Source organism: Vanacampus margaritifer, chromosome 4, assembly GCF_051991255.1.
Source record: "Vanacampus margaritifer isolate UIUO_Vmar chromosome 4, RoL_Vmar_1.0, whole genome shotgun sequence".
In the NCBI taxonomy this organism is placed as follows: Eukaryota; Metazoa; Chordata; class Actinopteri; order Syngnathiformes; family Syngnathidae; genus Vanacampus; species Vanacampus margaritifer.
In genome coordinates this window covers 31,763,826-31,786,694 of record NC_135435.1, presented here as the reverse complement: position 1 = coordinate 31,786,694, position 22,869 = coordinate 31,763,826, and the positions used below count along the sequence as shown (strand labels likewise).

The 22,869-nt window shown below is 43.8% G+C and overlaps 1 protein-coding gene across 2 annotated transcripts in view; it reads left to right on the top strand.

The window, feature by feature from the left end:
* The first annotated feature begins 3,090 nt into the window (after positions 1 to 3,090).
* The window catches only part of LOC144050810 (neural-cadherin), a 219,107-nt gene continuing 199,328 nt past the window's right edge, over positions 3,091 to 22,869 (top strand). Inside the window, exon 1 of one of the 2 annotated variants that reach the window (XM_077564419.1) lies at positions 3,091 to 4,476. In XM_077564419.1, the coding sequence (XP_077420545.1) occupies positions 3,435 to 4,476 (1,042 nt within the window). In that variant the 5' untranslated portion in view covers positions 3,091 to 3,434. The remainder of the gene's footprint in view (positions 4,477 to 22,869) is intronic. The other variant, XM_077564418.1, reaches the window with a different exon arrangement.

The following is a 22,869-nucleotide window of genomic DNA, read 5'->3' as shown; positions in this document are numbered from 1 at the left end:
GCATTTATATGTTCAATAAGCCAATCAAACCAATCAACTTCACGCTGGTAGTGGCAAAATTCATGTAGTCGGTCACATAGTAGCTGAAGTTTGTGATCATGTAGTAGGACACGTTGGCAACTGAGTGAGTCGAGGCTTGGGCCGCAATGTTTCCAGTGTGAATTCATGTTTCCTTCTCGGCCCGTGTGTCGCCGGCACCTGCGCATGTGGAGGCCCCTTGCAGGGAAAGTCGCATACTCGTACACGTCGTCGGTGACCGTGGGCCACATAGTGGATCATGTAGTTGGTCACACGGCCACTCACGTGGACAACGAGCCCGCTTCGCTCCTCCGCAAAACAGCGCAGCCCCCTCGTCTGTTTCCTTTGCCGATATTTCCCCTGGTAGCCGCCGTGCGCTGCAGGTGCAAGGCAGTTGATAATGAAGCCATTCCTCCTCTTTCGCTCGCCCTCGCTCGATACGCGGACACGCGGTCCGATTGGGAAGCAGGCCGTGCGGAGGCGTTAATTGACTAATAGAGATTTCCCGGCGTGATGAGAGGAGGACGGAGACTAATGGAAAGGCAATCAAGTTTGAAAGGGGGCGTCGCCGAATAATTCGTAACATTTAGGAGGTGCGGCCTGCGTCAGCCAAGACTTTTGATGATGTAGTCATTCACGTAGCTGCTCATAAAGGTCGTTTTGTATGTCGTTGTTCAGGTAATGAATTAGCTTGTTTAGTAGGTCTCGTAGTGGGTCACATAGTTAACGTAGCAGGTTATGCAGTTGGTCCATTAGATAATGTAGTATGTCACACAGTCAGTCACCCAGGTTATGTAGTAGGTCACATAGTTGGAGTAGTGCCTTGCACCTTTATGTAGCTAATTTTGTATCACATATACTTGGCCATTTAGATAATGTAGCAGGTCACTTAGTGGGTTACATAGTAAATTTAGCACCTCATTTAGTAAACCATTTTGGCAATGTGTAATGGGTTGCGTAGTCGCTTGGGTAATGGACCTTGTCATGTAGTTGGTCACACAGATAATATAGTTGGTTTCATAGTAATTAATCTAGCAGATTACGTCAGTAATGTCATTAGTCATGTCAGTAATTTAGAAGGTCCTACTGTCGCTAGTATAGTATGTCACATATGTAGGTGGTCATGTTGACAACGTAGGTCTCATGGGTAGCCCATGAATTCTCTCACATACTGTAGGTATTGCAGTTGCTCATACAGTTGTTCCCATAGACAATGTAGTTTGTCACATAGGTAAGATAGTAGGTCTCATCCAGCAGATGACAATGTCGTCGGTTATGTATATTTGGTCGGTCTTAATTTAGCTAATATAGTATGCCACGTGGGTAATGTAGTTGGCCATGTTGATAATGTAGTAGGTCTCATGGTATGCCTTGTAGTTGGGTAATGTAGTTGGTCACGTGGCCGCCGTCATGTTGGAAATGTTGTTGGTCATAGATAATGTAGTTGGTCATGTTGTCACTTTGTTTATGTTGGTAAGGTATTTTAGTAGCTCATGAAATTGGTCACATACGTAATGATCAATTCACAAACTACGTAATGTCGTAGGTCAAATAGTGGCTAATAGGTAATGTAGTTGTTCACATAGTTTGGCATCCACTTGTCTTGTGATTCAAAGTCTGAATGTCCTGCTTGATGGCGTCGTCTTTGCGTGGACGTCAACCGCGAAGGGGCGGCGACCTCTTGCAGGGAGCGTCTCGCGTTCATCGCGTTGTCGCTCCCGGACGACGGCGTGAAAGGGTCCGAGTGGCGTTCGAGTAATCCGGACGTGACATCTGCGCGTTGCTTGTTAGTGACTCGGAAAAAGATGCTCGTCCTCGTTTTCATGGCGCTGTGAAGTTTTTCCCGCGCTTTCTTGCCGTTCTATTGTGCACGAAGAAAACGCTTTTGTGGCCACACGTCAAGCGCAGCGAGATGTTGTTGTGGTTTAGTTGTTATCCAAACAATGAGACAAAGGAGATGATTGACGACACAGATGAGCACAAACGGGATCGAGTCGATGCAAGATCGTCAAACCCTGACGTGCAATCAATGTTGAGACCCTGATCTTGACTTGAAACCCTAACCTTGGTTTGAAACCCTAAACCTGAGATGAAACCTTTTGTCAGGCTTGAAATTGCAGGTCAACCCCAATACTTTCTTAAAACCTAATTTTGAAACCCTGAGTTTTACCACTAATTCGAAACGCTAACCCTGACTTAAAACTCCAATTGGGCATCCTACTTGTGAGCCTACTTTGAAACCTGAACTGGCTTCAAATCGTAATTTGAAACCTTCCCTTGAAATGCCCTACTTCAAAAACCCGAGCCCGATTGGAAATCCTCATTTAAACCCTTAATTTCAAACCCTCCACCCCGATTTGAAGCCCTCACCTGGGTTTGGAACCCTAAACTTGGTTTGAAGTCCTAATACGAAAACCTAGTTCTGGCTTGAAACCCATTTTAAAACCATAACGCGACATTCTTGAACCACTAACTCAAACCCTTACCCTGACTTGAAACGCTAATCGAAAGCCCGAACACTTCAAGCCTTAATTCTAAACCCTAACATTTTCTTGAAATCTTAATCCAGTCTTGAAAGCCACACTTAAACACTGAACCCTCCTTGAAATCCTATTTAAAACCCTAACTTGAAACCCTAATCTTTTGATGGCTAAATTGAACCCTAGTTTTAAAACGCTAAACCTTCATTTGAAACCCTATGGGGGGAAAAAAAAACTGGTTTTACATTTTACTTCAACATTTCCACTACTTGACATTCACTCCTGCAAGGCTTTTGTTAATTTCCTTTCTACGCGCACGCACGCACGCACGCACGCACGCACGCAGCCAGCAAGCAGCAGCAGCAGCCAAAAGCACTTTAGCAGATCGATTTCTGAATTATTTTAATCCACTCAAGTGACGCGTTATTGGGGACAAGAGTGATGTGATGTGTGTGCAGGGCCGGACATTGATCAGCGTGACATAAGGGCCTCGGGTCGCCCCCCCCCGAGGACTCGTCATGACCCACCCACGCATGCGCATCGACAGACCAGCTCAAAATGAATAGATGTCCGTCAAATGCGCGTGCACGCGCTCGGTGTCAATTTGACACGTGTGAGGCGGATTAGGCTCGGGAAGATGCAGCGAGAGGAGCCGTGCGCGTCCCAGTGATGCAAGAAGCCCCCCTTTCAGCTGTCGGGGGCGCGCGCCGGAGAGAGAGCGCGGGAGAAGAGGAAGAAGAAGAGGAGGAGGCGGACGCAAAGTTCTCCCGAACACAACGCAGCATCCTCCAGTGTGCAGCCTCACGGTTCCGCTCTTTGACTTGTTTTGCGCGTATTTGGACGTGGAAGGATCGGAAGTGTCTCGCGAGACGAACGACGAGCGCACCCATGGACGCCTCGGCGGATTTGGCGCTGTGCTGGTGAAACGCGCTCGTCATGCTTTGGGGAAGCCTTTTGCCGCTTTCGCCGCTTTTGCCGCTTCTGCTGTCGTGCGCGCTCGCCAACAGGACTCTGGAGCCGGTGCCGGCACTGCCCTTCTTCCACGGCCATGTGTTCGAGAACGCGTCGCCGGGCTCGCGGGTCAACGGGCTGAGCGTGCCGCTGCGGAGGCTCAACCCGCAGCGGCCGTGCGGCGGCGACAGCGGCGACAGCGGCGGCCCCTCGGACCTCGCTCCGCAGCCCCGCTGGAGGCTCCTGGGCCACGGCGGCGACATGTTCCGCGTCCTGGCGCACCACAACCGCGGCCACATCCTGCTGAGGACGTGCGGGCTTCTGGACCGCGAGGAGCGGGCTGAGTACGAGCTGGGGGTCGGCGTGTGTTGCGCGGGCTCGTGCGCGGAGCTGGCGTCTGTCAAAGTGGACGTGCTGGACATCAACGACCACCGGCCGGCCTTCCGGGACGCCGACGTGAGGCTGAGCCTGGACGACGCCACCCCGCTGCGCACGGTCGTCTACACGGTGGCGGCGCGGGACGCCGACAGCGGCAAGAACGCGGAGCTCTTCTACTTCGCCGTGCCAAAGAACGGCACTTTCTACGTGGTGCCCAAAAGCGGCGACATCATCCTGGTGGACTCCATCCTGGGCCGGGACGGACCCGTCAAGTTCACCGTGTTCGCCCGGGACCGAGGATGGCCGCCCCGCACCAGCGAGGGGGTCGGCGTGGAAGTCAGCCCGCGCCAGTGGCTGTGCGCCGGCAGCCGCCCAAAAGCGCCCGCCCGGACGTCCCGGTCCGTCCAGGACGCGGGGGGCGGCCCGCTTTTCATCAACGTGTCCGAGGACGCGGGCATCGGCTCGGTGGTGATGAACCTGAACCCGGTGCGCTTCCAGGCGGCCGCCTTCGAGCTGGTGGAGCCCGAAGACGCGGAGAGCTCGCCGGTCAGCGTGGGCCGGGACACGGGGGAGGTTGTCATCGCGCGCCGGCTGGACCGAGAGACGGAACCGCTGGTGGAAATCGGCGTCAAGGTGCAAGACAAACGAGGTGAGGGGCGAGCGCGGGTGCGTGTATGAGCGTGTTTTGTGGGAGGAGGGGCGTGGGGGTGGTGGTGGTGGTCGGGGTCTCCTGCCCATGGGCCTACTTTAAAACCTTGACACGCACTTAAATACTTTTATACCCGAACACATTATACAATAACACACAATTCAATTTCTTTCTTTTTTTTTTACATGCCAGAACAAGCTTTTCAATAATGCTAATTATTATTGATGATCCATGGGCATATTTGACGAGGGGAAATGAGGGCAAAAACAAAAAAAAAGCCTACAATCCACAGACTTATGCGCTTCGTTTTAGAATACATTTGGTCATGGAATATGAAAATGATATATTTAGGTAATGGATCTATTTTCAAGTGTTGAATTTGTATTATGTAAGGTTCTGATCATTGAATATTTGGGACCTGGTACACTTTAGGTCTGCGAATATCTGGTCCATGTGCAGAAAATAGGCAAATATGTTTTTGCAAGTCCATCAATATCCACGAATGTCTTGGATTGCTTCAAATGCAAAGATCATTTATTTGCTTTTATGGATGCATTTACATTTGAGAGGTCCAAATGAGAGGATTTGGATTTTTTAAAACAAAAATGGCTTCTAAATCTTTTCTCTTCATTTTCATTTTGTGCATAGCGAGGTTGACATTTTACTGTTTTTATTTATTTAATTTTTTGCATTGCGCATTTAATTTTCCTCAACCACAGTTTGACAATTGATTGATTTCGTTCTTTGGCCACAACGGAGGGGAGCGGTTGAATGCAAGGCGATCGTTCGCTCTTAAAAGTTGGTTTTCCCATGAACAATTGCCCCCCCCCCCCCAGCTCTTTTGAAAAGATGGCTATATACGCCCCTGCGCATGCGTGTGCACGCGCGTGTCCGAAGGAGGAACGGATGCATAAACATGATCTTGTGATGTTCGTGCTGAATGCTGAACAAGTGATTACGCAAACACGCTTTCTAAACATCATGTTGAATTATTTAAAGAAGCAACACTCGGATTAATGTGAACGTCCCTCGCATGTAAAGAGCATATTTGATTGCTTGGTGGAGGATGTTATGGTTGATTCTGCAGAGAATTTGTGCATGGGAAAAAAGAAAAAGGTTTCGAGTTTATTGAAAAAAAACAACTCCAATAATGTAGCCTCCACTGAGACTTCTTCTTTGTGCTGCATATTCAAATAAGAGCAGAAGTTGGATGCTCGCCCATCATTTGGCAGCTGGAAACTGAAATAGTGATTCATTATTTATCTTTATATATATATATATATGGGGTGTAATTAAAAAAAAACGATCTGAACCGGAAATCCGTTTTTGATTGAATGTATGTAAATTGTGAATCCAGATGCCCCAATGGCGTTTCTGTATAATCTAGCGCTTTCGATTATTGTAGTACATGGATTTTGCCACTGGGTGGTGCTGTGCTGACAAATTGGTAGCAAATCTAGTGTCAATTTGGTCCACTTTCTACTCCTCGAATGATCCTGAAATGTAAACAGGCTTAGTATATTTTGAGCTTCATAGCTTGTTTAAAAAAAAAAACAGAAGTGAAAATAATCTTGACAAATTCTAGTTTGTTAATCATTATTCTCATGTGAAGTAGAAATCAATGGTTAGCTTGACTTATTAGCGCTGCTAAACTCTCTCTGCGTTCATGGATTGTCTCTCCTGATGATTTTGTTCATTGGTCTTAATTGAAGAAAGCGCCTCATCCAGCATTTTGGTGCTTCGTCGCGTCTCGGCCAATTAGTCTCACTTTTGCTAATGAGCACGTAGCGGCGGACCTCCGCTCTCCACTCCTTGTTTTGTTCATATCCATGTAATATTTAGTATAGTTGTTTCAGATAGTGTTGTTTGAATTATTGAAACCTATCAAGTCCATTCAGCAAGTCACGGTGCACTTTTGCAGCACGGAAACTAGAAAGGCTGCTTTCAGAATGCATGACACAGGAAATCATTTTGAGTCATTAAGAAGGAACATTCGTACATTTTGAAGCAATTGACTCACTTAAGAAAATGTCCAAACGCATTTTAAAAGTAGCCAAATTAGTTTTTGGCAAAAAGTTGCTTGGTTGGTCTGGAAAGTTGCTAGATCTAGCAATAAAAGTGCTAAATTGGCCTCACTGCCCACCACATCAACATCACCCCAACTGCACTGCTTCCACTGGATGTGGATATTTTGTTTTTGTGATTTTATTTTAAATTTTTATTTTTTTTCAATCCAATCATACTTCAGCATGCTTGTGTTGCCATGCCAATCACATCTGTTTAGGTCCTAATCGGTACTTTTGGCTGATTGAACTTCAACCATTTCAGCAGTGGGATTTAATCCGATTTCAAATTCCTCCTCACAGCGTTAGACTGCTGACTCCCGATGATGTCACCATTTTCCCGTCGTCTGATTGGTTGGCCGGAGCAAGAAAGTTTGATAAGCAGTAAAGCGATTTGCATATCTTATTACATTTTGATCATAAGGGATTTCCAGCGAGTGTTTTTCATTTCACTCTTTTATACGTATATCGGTGCACTTCTCCACGTGATGTATGTGGCACAATTGCATGGACCATCGTCTTCGCTTTGGTCTCTGGTGCTGTAGAGAATAAAAAAAGCCGCTCTTGGCTCATCTGGAGTTTTGACTGCGGCGGTTTTGATTTGTGGATGGCGGCTGGTCTCGCCATTCCCGCTTTTGTGTGCACTTTGCTTTGTGACGTATCGACTTCTCGTGAATTATGCTCCAAATCGGTGTGAGTCAAACATTTTGCTTTTCAGAGCTGCCTGACTACACAGTTTCATTCAATCCAGCGTTATTTAGGGTCAGTGAATGCACCATAATGACCTTTTTATAATATCACCTTCGGAATCAATATTAAGTGTAATTTTGTTTCATTAGGAGTGTATTGATGTAGAAAGTTCTAAAAATGGTACATTAGATGTAATGTACAGATAATCATGGTGCTTAAGTGTCAGGTTCAGTCAACCTAGAACATTTAATAAACAACAGACAAGAAAAGAAGACGAGATTTAGATTATTTTTACTCGCCAGGAGAACGGACAGAGATGTGCACAGATTACAATCTCCTACCTGTTCTGAGGCACACTCTGCCAGGCCCTCTCTTTTTATTTGGTAGTCACTAGTTGCTAGGAATGTAACAATATCCAAACATCCTGATACAATATTATCGGGATATGAAGGTCACGATGCGATAATCATCACAATATTGTGGGGAGGTTGGCGATGCTAAAAAGGTCACAATATTGTAAAAAACTTAGCTCATAGTAAAATAACATACATTGTGCTTTTGTATATTACAGCAATGCATACAAACAACCTACAATCTCTAATACAGGGATGTGATTTTTCCGCTAATTCGCGGAATTCCGCTTTTTTTATCCCCCCCCCCCCCCAAAAAAAAAATCAATTTTTTTTTATTTTTATTTTTTATTTTTTTTTTAGTAGTAGTTCATTGTGTATGCACATGACTCCGACAGATAACATCTTCTGCTATAACAAAGACATTTGTGGTATGCTCTAATATGAGTTACTTTTCATTTGGTCATGATACAATTATTTGTTCATGAAATTTGAACTCTTCAACATTATTTATGTGTTAACTCAGTAATCACATTAGTTAGATATGATGATATTCTCAGTGATAGTTTTTAAAAGCAAAGGCAGTCCAATGTTTTTGAATGTGACTGATTTTGAGTTGACTAAAACTGCCATTTTATATGGGATAGTTCAATATACATTGAAAATTGATGCTGTTGTTTTGTCTATTTCTTTGTCATGTGAGTGCATTGAAAGTACTTAAAAACACGGAAAACCCATAAGCTCCGGGGGGCTTTGCCCCCCTTGTCCCCCCACCAGGGCACTGTCCTGGACCTTCACTTTGGTCAAATCACATCCCTGCTAATAACACTTAATATTGAGGCACTTACTTGCTAACGCAAGCACACATTGAGTTCCTCCACATATTGACTCAATTCACAAGCATATTACGTGCCCCAGAAGGGCCAAAACATGCCTTGTAAAAATTAAACTGCACTAGAAAAACTCGCCACCAGAGGGTGCTAGAACTGCACAAATGGAAACCACCCTGACCTTTTTAACAGATGTGCTGCTTTTAATATCATGGCATGACGACGCCGATATATTGTGGCAGTTTTGATAACGTAATATCACAATTTTGCCGTCATCGTTACATCCCTACTAGTTACATAGCCGTTGCAGCTCTAAAGGGGAGGGGCCACACAGCAGCAGCAACCATCACTGATAGGAGTCATTGTGCAGATAATAATACAGACGTGTCTTTCTCCGGCGCTGAGGGTTTCAACAGTCAAAGTTCAATAGGTCATCTGCAAAATGTTTCTGCCGCTTTCTCATGATAAGGCACAGTTCCTGTCCTGTCATGCTTTGCAATACTATAAAAGTAAATATGGGATAAATTATGTACACGTATTCTAACGTTAAGAGTTACGAATGACAAAAAAATATGTAAACGGCACAAAGTGGTGCCTTAGGATACGAGCGGCATGAATTCTTTTGACACCGCTACTAGCTTAATGCTGTCAAAATGAAAGTCTAATGATGAGCATGAATAGTTGAGGTGTTATATTTGAACACAAATGAGGGAGCAACACACACAGACAATATCACAATATTTAAAAATGTATCCCCAGTGAAAAAAAGAAATAACAATTGCATCTTATTGAGTCACTGGCAGTCGCGAGGATACTTTGAAGTCTGTGTGAATGACTGCCATCCTGCTCCCCCTGGTGACCAAGGCAGGCACATCATAAGGAGTAGCACAATGAATTGAGTTGAAGCATGATGTGTGAGCTGTTTTATGTTTATCTGATATTTATAAATGAAAATATTACATTAAAAACATTACAAAAATAGAGTCATTCATTGACAATTATCCTTTCAGTTTCTGATTCTGGTGCATCTTTGTTCATTTTTTTCCGCCGTGCCTGTTGTTATTGTTGCAGGTATTTAACACTGTTATTATCGTAGTAGATCTCGTGAGGCCCCCTGATATTCTAATTGAGGGGCCTCTCAAGTTAAATCCATCTCGGCGTGCCATTTCGGGATCTTTTTTTTTTTTTTTTTTGCACGTTTGTTTTTATGCCATCGCCACAGAGTGCATAGAAAGCACATCTGAGTGTCTAATCCGCTGTAATCCGCATACCTAAATACACTTGGATATCGAGTGGAGTATTTGAGGATTACAGCCAGCTGCGTGTCCTCAATTTGAGCGTAAACAGCAAGAGAGCGACCCTGCAGCCTTTCGGCCCTCGGGTGCGAAAGGGGAGCGCTCGGCCTTTGGACGGGCGGCGGCTCACTCCGCGTCCGTTTGATCTGTTTGGAGATTTGAGCCACGACCTCCCTCCATCTGCTGGCATTATGCCGCTAATCCCGTCTCACCCGCTTCCTTGTTGACCCCTCACTTCCTCCTCGTACTGCGCCCCCTCCCCTTTCCTCTCATTTCCACTTTCACTTCAGGGATTTAGCGTTTGCCAGATTTAGCACGACGGTAGTGAACAACGTTTGTTTTAGTGAGCGAGTGGCGTGTGTTTAAGGGAATTTGTGTTTGTGTGTGTGTGTGTGTGTGTGTGTGCGTGCGAGCGGCAGCACAAACCACGAGGCTAAAAGCCTCGACTGACTGCCTAAATTCAAACCATCCCGTGGAAGCGTCGCGTGAATCGAAACCGAGCCGCATCATCCAGCTCGTCCAAAAATTTCAAAAATAATTGCATTAGAAATATGTTTATATATTTTTTGTCTTCAAGGAAAGTAATGTGGCGACCGCCAGGGCCGGACCACGACTCATTTTCACCCCTGGAGTTTCATGGCTCGAACCGGCCCGCTTTAGTTTACAGTGTTTTAATGAAGATGTATAGTTCATATGTATTAATGTATCAATCTAAAATAGATGAAACATTCGAATAAGTAACCAACGTCAACAGTTATGTTGAAAAAAATTCAATAACTTACTAGATCACAATCAGTATATCGGAACAATTATGAAAACATAAAGTCAAGAGTGCTAAAGAAATTGATTTGACCACCTGTCATATTCTCTAAACATAAAGCCTAAATAAGGAGAATAAAGTATATAGTATAAAATATAAGACACATTTTCTATTTTTTAAGTGCTCAAATAATGAACTGCAATCGCACTTCTGTACTGTTAGCAAGGGCAGGGTTTACAAAATTAGCTACAAAATGCAAAAGTTACTTTCAGTCACATTTGGAAACTAGTCCTTTCTATATTTGTTTTTAATGTGATTAATATTGATATCTTTTTGAATCCCAAAAAGCAGGTTAAGCCCTGCTATTTATCTCTTCCTTGTAGTGGGGCAGAATGTTTTTCTCTTCACAGTGAGCAGAGAGCGCAAAGGCCATCACGAGAGAGGGAGCGAGAGAGAGAGAGAGCGAGAGAGAGTGCGAGAGAGAGAGAGAAAGCGAGAGCGAGAGAGAGCGAGAGAGGGAGGGAGTGAGAGAGAGAGAGAGAGAGCACGAGAGAGAGTGAGAGAGAAAGCGAGAGAGAGAGAGAGCGAGAGAGAGAGAGAGAGCGAGAGAGAGCACGAGAGAGGACGAGAGAGCGCGAGAGAGAGAGAGAGAGAGAGAGAGAGCGAGAGAGAGCACGAGAGAGGACGAGAGAGCGCGAGAGAGAGAGAGAGAGAGCGAGAGAGAGAGAGAGCGAGAGAGAGAGAGAGAGAGAGACGCTTGCTTCAAAAATGCATATAATCCTTTCTGCACAAAATAGCGGCCAAAAGGTTCATAATTCAGTGAAGTTCGTCACTCTCTGTGGCCCGTCTCTACCAAAAGCACTTTCATTGCTGCTCGTGGGCTGAAATAAACAGCGCCCCCTGGCGGCCAATCGGGAAAAATCCCAGTGTTAAAAGCCACGACGACGAAGAGGAGGAGGAGGAGGAGGAGGAAGAAACAGTAAACATGTTTGTTTTTTTCTCTCTCTGTGGGCGTCACGTTGTCAAAAACAAAACAAAAAAGCCGTGCTTTCCGAACCCCATGCTGGATTTTGAACAGGTTGGGTTGCTTCTTTTGACTCATCAGGTTGAGTTTTGAAGTCTGGATTTGGGCGGGCTGAAGTGAGTCGCAATTTTGGACCGTTTTGGACATGTTGGTGGCAGCTGAATGGATCTGTGGGTAAACTGTTGCTTTTAGACGCGAGGATCAGGGTTCGAATCCCAGTCCGGGCCATCAGAGAACGCATGGGCGGATTGTGTCAGGAAGGGCAACCGCTGTAAAAACCAGGCTGAAAATATCATGCAAATCTTTGAAAATGTTGCTAAGAGAAAGAATCTGATTTTGTAACTATACTGCTAACCTGGTAAACCGTTTCTTGTTCGCTTTAACTCAATATTGTGTGGTTTTGTTGGATTCAAATGTTGACCCAGTTCGGGGTTGGCTCTTTCACCCAATTTGAGTTACTTTCGAGTCGGCCAGCATTAAGAGAGTAAACGGTAAACATATTTTTTTGAAGGCGCTTGTTTATGGTGGAAAGTGCATTTGCTTCTCGTGTTTATGGGTCAATTACGTCCGAGGTTTTGTAACGCTGTCAATGTGAGACGCACAAAACATCGTGTCTGGCTGCATTGGAGTTCAATATTCTTCCGTCGGCTTTTTCAAGAGTGCCACTTGAAGCGAGTTGTTTGCTTGGGTCGTTTCTGCCGGCGAGGAGCAGAAGTGGGAGCAGAAGCGGGAGCAGCGGCACGTGGAAGCAGACCTGCTGCTGCTGTTGACTTGATTTTTTTTTGTTTGCTGTCGGAGCCGCAATCCACGAGCCGAATCATTGCCAGAGTTCAAGTATTCGCGAGTTCATGATTAAATGCATGATTCAGATTCAGGCCTTTCGTCAAACAAAATGAGAGAAGCCAACGGGGTCACTTGACTGCAAGGATTTTGCTCAATTGTGTTGAATCTCATCTCGTTTATTTTAATCAACCAAATGTTCCCACATATGGTTCTGTATAACAATGCACAATGTTGTCTTAACTCTTTGACTGCCAGACGTTTTCAGAAATGGGTTGTCCCCAGTGCCAGCCGATTTTAAGCATTTTGACTGATCTTTCAAGGTCCATAGAAAATTATGTGTTTGGACTATGGAAACACACATACTACCAAAGGAAAGATTGGACTCTCATCTTTCATCAGAAAAAAAAGTTAGTTTCTACCTTATTCCATTTTTGAGTAATCAACAATAGAAAATGGTTAGTTTCACCTCTGTTTTGAAACAAACGTCTTTTAACGTCTTTGGCACTCCTCCGTAGGATTTTACTAAACGTTATTTAACGTTTTTGGCAGTCAAAGAGTTAATAAAGAAAATAACACTTTATTTTGTAAAAACACAATATAATAAAATATGTTGAAAAGAAAGCCAAACTATTTGTTACGAATTGGTAAATTGTGAAGTCCTGGTGAAAGCCGAAGCGAGTGAAGGTGCGGCTGTCGATTGCGGAACGACGTCACGTCGTCGCAATGCAGAACCGCAAGAAATGGCAAAATTCTTCTCTTTGGTCAGGGCAGCTTGAACCTTTTTGGAAGTTCTGCTCATGAGAGACACGCATCCCTAATTTCAGTTCATGCTTGATGAATGAAACAGACTTTGGTACCTGAATTAAAACAAAACAAAAATCAACAGGGTAAAACGGAGCCCCTTTTTCGGCGAACTTGCCTTAAAAATAGCAACATAGCACATATCCTGTGTCTTTTCTGTCATGGCTTCTAAGAGTCTTTTTTGTGGGTCCAGCCATGTTAGACACGTCTTGCAAAATTTGATCTTGCTTGGTAAAACTTGCATCAGGCTTAATTTCCAAACAAATCTTTTTCAGGATCAGCGGAGCCAATTTTCTTGTGCCTTTTCAGATTGGACTTTTGGGGACTTTTTTTGCGGGTCTACTCATGACGCGCATGCCCACCAAATTTGTTGTTGCCCAAGTGAAATACATTTTCAAAAGTGACCATTTATTTGGCCCAACATGCGTGCATCCATCCATTATCGGGAGTGCCTAACCTGACGCGGGTCGCGGGCGTGCTGGAGCCTATCCCAGCTGACTTTGACCAGTAGGCTGGATGCGCCCCGAAAGGGTTGCCAGCCAACCGCAGGGCACACGCAGACGACGAGGAACGAAAGGATTTCTTCAGCGCTTTGGAACCGTAGACTCGGACTGTAAATATGAATCATTAACACACAGCGAGCAACGTGGCCCGTTGCTAACGATTTTTTTTTTTGCTCCTGCGAACCGCAGCATAACAAGCCGCAGTGTTGTAACATTTTTGCAGAGGTTGTGTTGCGTGACCTGCGGGCTGTTTGCGCAGCAGATGGTCAGAAAAGGCAAAGATGGATGATTTAATAGTCTGCCGCCGCGCACAAAAACAAATCACTATGCTCCACAAAGCGGCAAAGAGCTGGTAAGTCTGCCCGGCGCTTATCTCTGCCCGATAAAAACACAACACAATAACACAAAGTTGATACAAGTGGTTGGAGGCATATTTATGAACACATGAGGGGGGGTTTTGATATTCTCGTTTGGTTAAAACTTATGTTGGAAAACTTTGTTGACAACATCCAATAAAATGGACAGCGGTAGGAACTTGGTAACAAAGTACAAATAACTTTTAACTGTACTCAGGCATACTATATATTAGGGGTGTCAAAATGAGTGCATTAAGTTTAATTTAATATAATATATATATATTTAAAAAATGTGCAGACTTTCACAAGTTACTTCATGTTAAAGATTAGTTAGCTCTTGATATGATAAAAAAAAATGCATTGAGCTGGTCACCAATATCTTACATGTATGCCATCTAGTGGCAGAAAATGACCAACACAAATCAATATCACACTTAATATTAGTATTTTTTTTTTTTAATTTTAACGCAATGTCATGAATTATTATGTTGTTATATATCTGTTAACAGAACATTTTCCCATTTTTATGTTAGTAAGAGTAGGAAAACTTAAATATGTGTACGTTTTATTGTACATTTCTAAGAGATATAAAACGTGACTTGTGACCTCTGCTGGCCGTTCTTGTGGTCGCTTTCTTGAAAGGCACAATTTGAAAAGACGCGTGCGATTCTTTAGCTGCTTAACGACGCAGCTGATTTGCAGCCCTTTTTTTTCCCCCTCCGTCTCCCTCGTCCTCCAGGAATGTGAGACAATAGCGGCGCGGGTTTTTATGGTTGGTGCGGGCTCATAAGGGAGCGGCTATGCAATACTTAACTGCAGATTAATTTCAGGAAGATCCATCAGAGGCCGTCTTGGTTTATGCTTACACGCCCATGACGGGGGAATTCAATTTAGAAGCAATTGGATGCGGTCCGACATGGGCGCCTTAACTTTTTTTGTATTGATTGATTTCCCCCCTCCCCCGATGGTGGAGATATTTGTCATGTTGACAATAATGCAGCAAGTCAGAGGAGAAGCGTGCCTCTAAAATGTGAATATAATGCGAGTAATGGAAGGCCTATCAAATGTATCGCTCGCCGTGTTCAAGTCTTAAAGCTGCACTGTTGGCACTTCCTCTGCTCTGCCAGAGCAAATGGGAAAATCAAGTCAGGGGTGTAAAGAAAGTGAATGCATAATAAACAACAAGGCCACCGGCTCTAAAAAGCTATAGCATTAATTTATGTGCATTGTGTATCTTTATGTAGTGGTGGTGGGGAAGCCTCGCAAACAGTCACTTCCTTTGTCCAGGAACAACATTCGCGACACCGTCGCCATCGCCGACGCAATTCTTTTCATATGGCTTTGACTTTGGAGAGTTTTAGTGCTTTATTGGGGGGGGGGGGGGGGGGGAATCAAAATCAATCAAAAAACTTCCTGAGAATTTTTTTCTTTTTTTTTTATGGTGGGTCTTTTACAAGTTGAATGCTAGTAAAAAAAAAATATATATATTTTTAAATGCTTTGGGGACTAAATTCTCCCCCCAAAGTTGCAGGTTGGCAAGAATCACTTCAATCTTCCTCTTCTTTTCGAGCATGGTGACTTTTTTGTGGGTCTAGTCATGCTGACAAAAAGTTAATGTTACCAAATGGAACTGATTTTGAGGGGTGGAGTTTTCCTGGAAAAAAAAAAAAAATCAAAGATCTCTGAAAGTGACGTAAATGGCAGCTTTAAACAAAAATGGGCCACTTCCTGTCTCTTTTCAAGCATGGCTTCATGAGACTTTTTTTGTGGGTCTACTCATGATAGAGATAGCTACCAAATGTCATGTTAGTGAAACTAATTTTCACACAAAATTCTCGGGTGAAGGAATCGTGAAAATACCTTTTTAAAAATGTCCGCTTCGTTCAAAGATGACGTACTTGCTGTGGCTTCATAAGATTTTTTTTGGTGGGTCTACTCATGATAGCTACCGAAATGTGAAATTGGCTTTGGGGAGCAGATTTTTATGTATTTGTTGTTAAATGTCATGGCAACATGAGCTCTTCCTTTTTCTGCCCTCCCTACGCAGCAAGTGTACACGAACTAAAGACCACTAAGGAGGGCTTTTTGAGGGATTAAGATATTCATCAAGTTAATCGCGTGACTGGCCCTTAACGGCAATCAATGAACGTTCTCTCCGCGTGTGCCGATCCAAGTGCTCAATACACTTATCAACACGCGGCAAATATGCGGCTACGTGCGCCTGCGAATGCTTATTCGACGCAGAAAAACATTCCTGTGTCCGCTGATATCCCGGTGGTGTGAATGCGATACTTGCGTGTTCTCATTCTCACATGAGGAAAATGTGCGGTGATGTTGTAGCTACGCTAATTGGGGCTCTAATTACAGCGGGATGTGTGATGATATCGTACACACGAAACCTTCCAATGTGGCGCCCCAATGAAGGCTTTAAAAATGGCACTCTTTCATTAAAGGCGCATTGTGCCGTTTAAAAAGGTAGTAGTGTCGCTTTTTCGACATCAGCATCCTCCACCAACGCCCAGATGAGTATGAAGAGCCCCGACTGTTTTACTCTGACTGCACCTGTCCGCTTTTATTTTCCCTTTATAGTAGAGTGTGCGGACCCCCACACTCCGCAGTTTCTTTGGGGAGGGGTGGAGTTTTGAAATCATATCTTCGTTTGTCCACTGTGGCTTTAAGGTCGCGCACGTACTCGCACGCGCACCATGAACGAGCCCGACACAGATGCCGCAGTTACACTTTAAGCCGGAGGTCGCGAGTAAAAAAAGTGACAAACGGCACAAAGATCCTTTTCATAAACAAAATCTTATAGCTTGCTAAAAACGAAGAAAAAAAGATGCCTCATTTATAAATGCTTGAGTGTTTGTAATACCACAAACTTATTTAAGACCCGTTTATTATAGAGTGGCGCCACAACTTTTGAACTATAAATAAAAGCTGTTCTCCAAAACATAGCTTGGATTTTTATTTAATCAAATGACATTTTCGAATTGAGTTGAATTGAATGACATTATACATGAAGTCATTTAAATGACGTTAAATATAAATTTAATCCAAAAATTGTGTGGACATTTAACAATGTCAAATATTTCAATGATATTTCCAAAACATTTGTAAATGTAAATAATTATGTTTAATATAGATCTTTTTTTAACCTTGGCCTTCACACCCTAATCCTGGTTTGCAACCATACTTTGAAACACTAACACTGGCATGAACCCGTAACCGGCTTGATACCTTAACTTGCTGGCACAAAAATCCTAACGCGGATTTAAACCGCTATCTTGAAAGCGTAATTTGACACCCTACCACTGGCATGAAGGCATTCCTTGAAGCCCAAACCCTTCGCACCTCAACTTGAAACCATTGTGCTGACTTGAAAGTCTATTTTTAGCGCAAGCCTAACCTTGGCTTGCAAAGGGACTTTTCTCCTCTAACCCTGTTGCCACCCGACTTTGAAGCCCGAACTGCACATGTTCAGTCTCTGCAGGCTTTTCAATGCAAAACAGTTTTGTTGTCGGTGACTATGAAAGATGTCGTTTGTGTTTTCGGTGTTGCTTTTGCCTCCATCTTGCGAAGCGATTGTTGCGCTTTACGCTGAGTGATTGATTTTCCCGCCTGAATCAGAGGAAATGGCTTCATCTGATTAAAGACGGACACGTTTGGAATTAAAGATTGGATTGCACCCGCGCAATAATGCTTGTGATCTCTCTTATCCGCCGCCGCCGCCGCCGCAGCGGAGCAGCGGCAACTGTAAAAAGAAACGTTGCCGCGTCAACCGGAATTCTGTCTTGAAACCCCACTTTGAATCCCCAATTTGGACCCGCAACCCTAATTTGATACCATAACTTTGGCTGAATACTTAACATTGTCTTGAAATTTGAAACTCTAATACTGGCTTGACACCCGAATTCTGCCGCCTGCTTGAAGCTCTGACTTAAAACTCCAAATTCTTTGATTTGCAATTCTGGCACCCTAATCTTGTTTGGAAGCCCGAACTTCAAATGATGGCTTCAAACCCTAATTTGAAACCCAAATGGAGGCTTGAAGCCCCGACTTTAAACCCGAACTCTGTCTTGTAACAATTTTTTTTTTTAACTTGACCTGTTTTGAAACACTACTTTCAATCTCTATCCATGTTTTAAAACCCTAACTTGAAACCCTGACACTAACTTAAACCTCTAATTTGCAAGCCTACTGGTATCTTAAACTGAACCCCAAACTCTGGCATGAAACCCTTTTTGAACCCATAATTGTGTATTAAAAGCCTAACTCTATACACTCAATTGCGGTTAAAAAAAAATTTATTGGTCACCCTATTTTGACCTTTTAATTGTGGGTTGCAAGCCTAAAGTCTTAAAACCCTATTTTGATCCGTAAACCTGGCTAAACTCTAAGTTGAAATCCTACGCGTGTCTTGAACCCCCACCACCCCTGCTTTATCTGCGTATCAGTGCTGAGCCCGTACGATTGTACGCCCCCGACCAAAACGATTTCTGTCGCCTTCCAACAGACTCTACATTCTTCTTCCTCTCTTATTTCTCTTTCGTCTGTTAACTATGTATTCTTTTGACACAGTGCCCCCTAGTGTTCAAAAAGTGACACAACATGTTGTAACTGGAACGTTCCAGGCTACAGCGGAACAATGTTTGATTAAAAGAAAACACATTTTCATCACAATTGCAAGACATAATTGGTATCAGCACATAATCAAATATTTTTCAATTAATCAAATCAAATATTTGTGCTGACTTAAAAAAAAAGGTTTGGTATTTTGATTAACTCTTTGACTGCCAGACGTTTTCAGAAAAGGGATGCCGTGGGTGCCAGCCGATTTAAGCATTTTTGACTGATCTTTCAAGGTCCACAGAAAATTATGTGTTTGGACTATGGAAACACACATACTACCAAATGAAAGATTGAACTCTCATCTTTCATCAGAAAAAAAGTTTGTTTCTACCTTATTCCGTTTTTCAGTAATCAACAATAGAAAATGGTTAGTTTCACCTCTGTTTTGAAAAAAAAAACGTCTTTTAACGTCTTTGGCACTCCTACATAGGATTTTACTAAACGTCATTTAACGTTTTTGGCAGTCAAAGAGTTAATATTGTATTTGTGTACTAAAATTAAGAACAAAATGGGATTTAAAAAAAAATATTACAATTTAAATAAGCTCCATTTGCATCCATCTCAGTCATTTTGTTATGAATTGAAATCCAGCAAACAGGCGAGCCGTGACTTTCGTTCGTCCATTCTTATTCCACGTGTGCTATTAATCAGAATAGCATGTTGAGACTATAGTGGGGGACACGTATGAGACGGCGTTGGAACAGAGGAAAGTTTTGTCTTGGCTTGCGCTTTACAACACTAACAATGACTTTACGCCCTACAACACACTCGCACGCACACAACAATGTTGCCGATCTCTCATCCACCCACCAGCGCGGCAGCAGCCGCTATAGGAAGAAGGCGGCGGCATCCTGGCATCCACATTATTTTCTCATCATCCGTCAGCATGAAAGCGCTTCGGCAGTGAGGCGGGCGGGCGGGGGGGGGGGGGGGTGGTGTGTGTGTGTGTGTGTGTGTGTGTGTGTGTGTTAGGCGGGGGCGCATCCGCAGATCACTTCCATCACACCTCGGGGCCGCCCAAACAAACAAAAAGAACTTTGAATGTAAAACAAACATGTTTAAAGGTAAAAGAGTGGAATTGAGGCATCAGAAGCTGCGTTTCTATTGATTTGTCCAATAATACAAAGTGCGGGTCGGAGATGAAGAGCAATTTGATATCTTGTGGGCTGTCGTATGTTGGAGTGTCGAAGCTTTCACGCTCTTCCAAAGCGTTGCTTGCGCTCTCCAAAGATCTTCCGCCTTCACTTCCTGTTCTCTGTCCACCAATCAAAGTGCTGCACTGTGACAAAAAAGTCATTTTTATGGAAGTAAAGATCACCGTTGCTGCAAAGCAAACTTTCATACCCTAACTCTTAAGACCCTAATCCTGGCTTGAAGCCCTAACCCTTGGCACCTTACTTAAAACCTTTAGGCATGGTTTGAAACCCCAACTTCAAACCCTGACCCTCGATTGAAACTTTATCGCTGATTTGAAACCTAAATCTCGCTTGATCTTCCAAGCTTGGCTTGAAACCTTACTTTGATAATCAAACTGTGGCTTGAAACCCTAACTTCAAACTGGCTACTTGCTGTGTTTTTGCCTTCTCTGTTTTGGTTCGGCGACACTAACCCTTACTTGAATTTCTAATTTGAAACCCGGACCCTGTCTTCGAACCCTAACCCGAAACCCCAGCCCCGTCTTAAAATCCCAACAGTGAATGAGAGCTCTCCTTGACACCCTAACCTTGCCTTGAAACCTTCATTTGAAACCCCAACTATAGCTTAAAACCCTAACAGTGATTGCAACTACTAAATGAAAGCCGAACCCTGGCTTGAACCCCGTCTTTGAAGCCCTAACGATGGCTTGACGCCACCTCCTGGCCGTGTTGCGAACTGCTGGTTTCTGGATGTGAAACCCAAACTTCAAATGAGAAACCCTAACACTGGGTTGAAACCCAACTTGGCTTGAAAGCCTTTCCTTAACTCGAGACCCTAATGGTGACGCGTAACCCTAAATTCGTACCGTTTGAATTAAATGTACACTTTTCTTTGTTGAAAAACTCATCTATACTCGAACCCCTACTCTATTGCTTTCTGTGCATCATCTCTATGCAATCTCTCCTCTTTCTTGCCAGAGTACACCAAAAAACAATGCTTTGTGTTTTGCAGCATTTGCGTTCAACTTTGCTTGGTGGTGCTTTGTCTATATTTATCATGACAAGAGCGCAAATAAGCTTAAAATTGAAGTGCAGCGCAAGTTTGAACTCAGGAGCATCTGAAAACAAAAAAACTAAACAAAATTGCTTGAGAGTTAAAAGGGAAGAAACAAAAAAAACACCCTCGGTTAAAAAGCGCTTCCACCTTGCACGACCCGAGCTGCGTTCATGGAGCTCTCGTCAGGAAGCTCTTCCTCCTCTTCCTCCTCTTCCTCCTCTTCCTCCTCTTCCTCTGCCTCCATCATTTGTCCACTCAAAGGCTTTTACACAAACAAAAACAAATGGAGAAAAAAACATTGTGTTAAATGTGACCTTGTAGCGCTCCTTTTAAACGATGGATGCTAGCATGATACGAAGTGTACGCGTCTACAGCGGCTATGTTGGGAATAACTGTTTGTGAGTTGGCCATTTTGTTGAGAATTGATGAACCTAAAAATGGCACATTGTGATTTAAAACATACCACATACCGTCTTTTTTTGCCTTCGCCAATGCTAACAAACGATACTGAACACAATGGACATGCTAATGAATAGCATTTATGTGGTAGCGCTGGTATTGCAACGAGACTCACAAGGATAGATTCTTAATTTGTTCACGTTTGTTCTTTCTATTTATATATTTCATTTCATACACATGTACATCAATGTGTGTCACATAGTTAAATTAGTTAATTTAATAGTTAATTGAAGACGTTTAAAAGCAAAGACTGTATTCCAGCACTGGTGGGCACATCAGAAGGAGCTGCAAAGAATTACACAGACTGACTAAAAACCCTAACTCTCGCTTTAAGTCCTACTTTCAACTCCTTAACTGACTTAAAAACCTCATTTGAAACCCTGACGAGCCCCTCGTGGCCAATCCGCAAACAAAAGTCAGCTGCGAGTGACACGGTCGGTCCCCCTGCGTGGAAGGAAGCTGTCCGCGTCGCATCCGCAAACATTTCCGCGCCATCAACCGCGTGCGTGTGCACGCTTGCGTGCACTCCGGTTGAATGATCCAAAGAAAGCAAACCCCGTTAGCGCGGCGAGCATGTCAGCCTGCGCTGCATCATCAGTGCGCTAATTAGCGATGCAAATAAAGCCTGAAGGTGCCGTACAAGACACGGTCCCAATTTAGCACATAAACAATTCATCGTGCGATTGAACTCTCCGGGGGTGTGTTTGTGTGTGTGTGTGTGTGTGTGTGTGTGTGTGTGTGTGTGTGTGCGTGCGTGCACATGTGTGCTACGATAACGAGAGCTCATGCTGTGAGCTGTAATCCGCTAGCGCATTGGATTGAGTGTGCGAGATTAGCGGTGTAGCGCAACACGCTCTCAATTAGCGCTCATTGTGCAGGAAGCGACGCTTAACAAGGGGCGGGTTTTTAATTACAGCCGTTTCACACGTATGTAACTTCACATCACGACTCTTGCTAAATTGCTCCCATTTTAACCAATCATTTTGAAGTTTTTTTTTTTTTTTTTACAGTATTCAGACAGGCAAGTCTGAATATAGAAATGCATGTGTTCAGTGTAGTACCACGTTGGGCCACAACATGCTGGGCAGCACTGAGCTCGACTGGAAGACTTGCAGCACAATAGAAGAAGATAAAGTGTCTGTGGGCGCGTCTGTGACTATTGTGCTATACTCCACGTGTTGCTGCTGCCTGTGTTAAAGTTGCAGTTGAGTTGCTTTGAAAGTTGAAAACTTCCATTAGCCTGTCTATGGTGTTCTGCATTCTATGTTAGCATTAAGCTAGCAGATATCGTAACGAAGCGGGTTGCGTTGTGCTCCTCTTCGTGCGTCTTCCGTTTTGCGTTCTTGTTTGTGAATGCATCATGCGACCGGCAGGGAGGGTGCTAGTTGGTAGCGCAGCAGGTTGGAGTGGGAAGACAAAGACCCGTACGCTCGTGTTGCTACCTTTGCCTTGCTGTTATTTTCTTTTGTTTGGAGTCAGAAGCCGTTTGCGTGACGAGGAGAAAAAGGCAAGATCATCAAGCGTCGACGGTCAACGTTCTTGATGTTACAGAAAAAGTCAGTGTTTGCACAAAAACTTTGACCTGCTGCTAGAAAGCATATAAATAAAGAAATACGTATAAATTGTCAAAAATAGCATACTAGAACATCTGAAATTT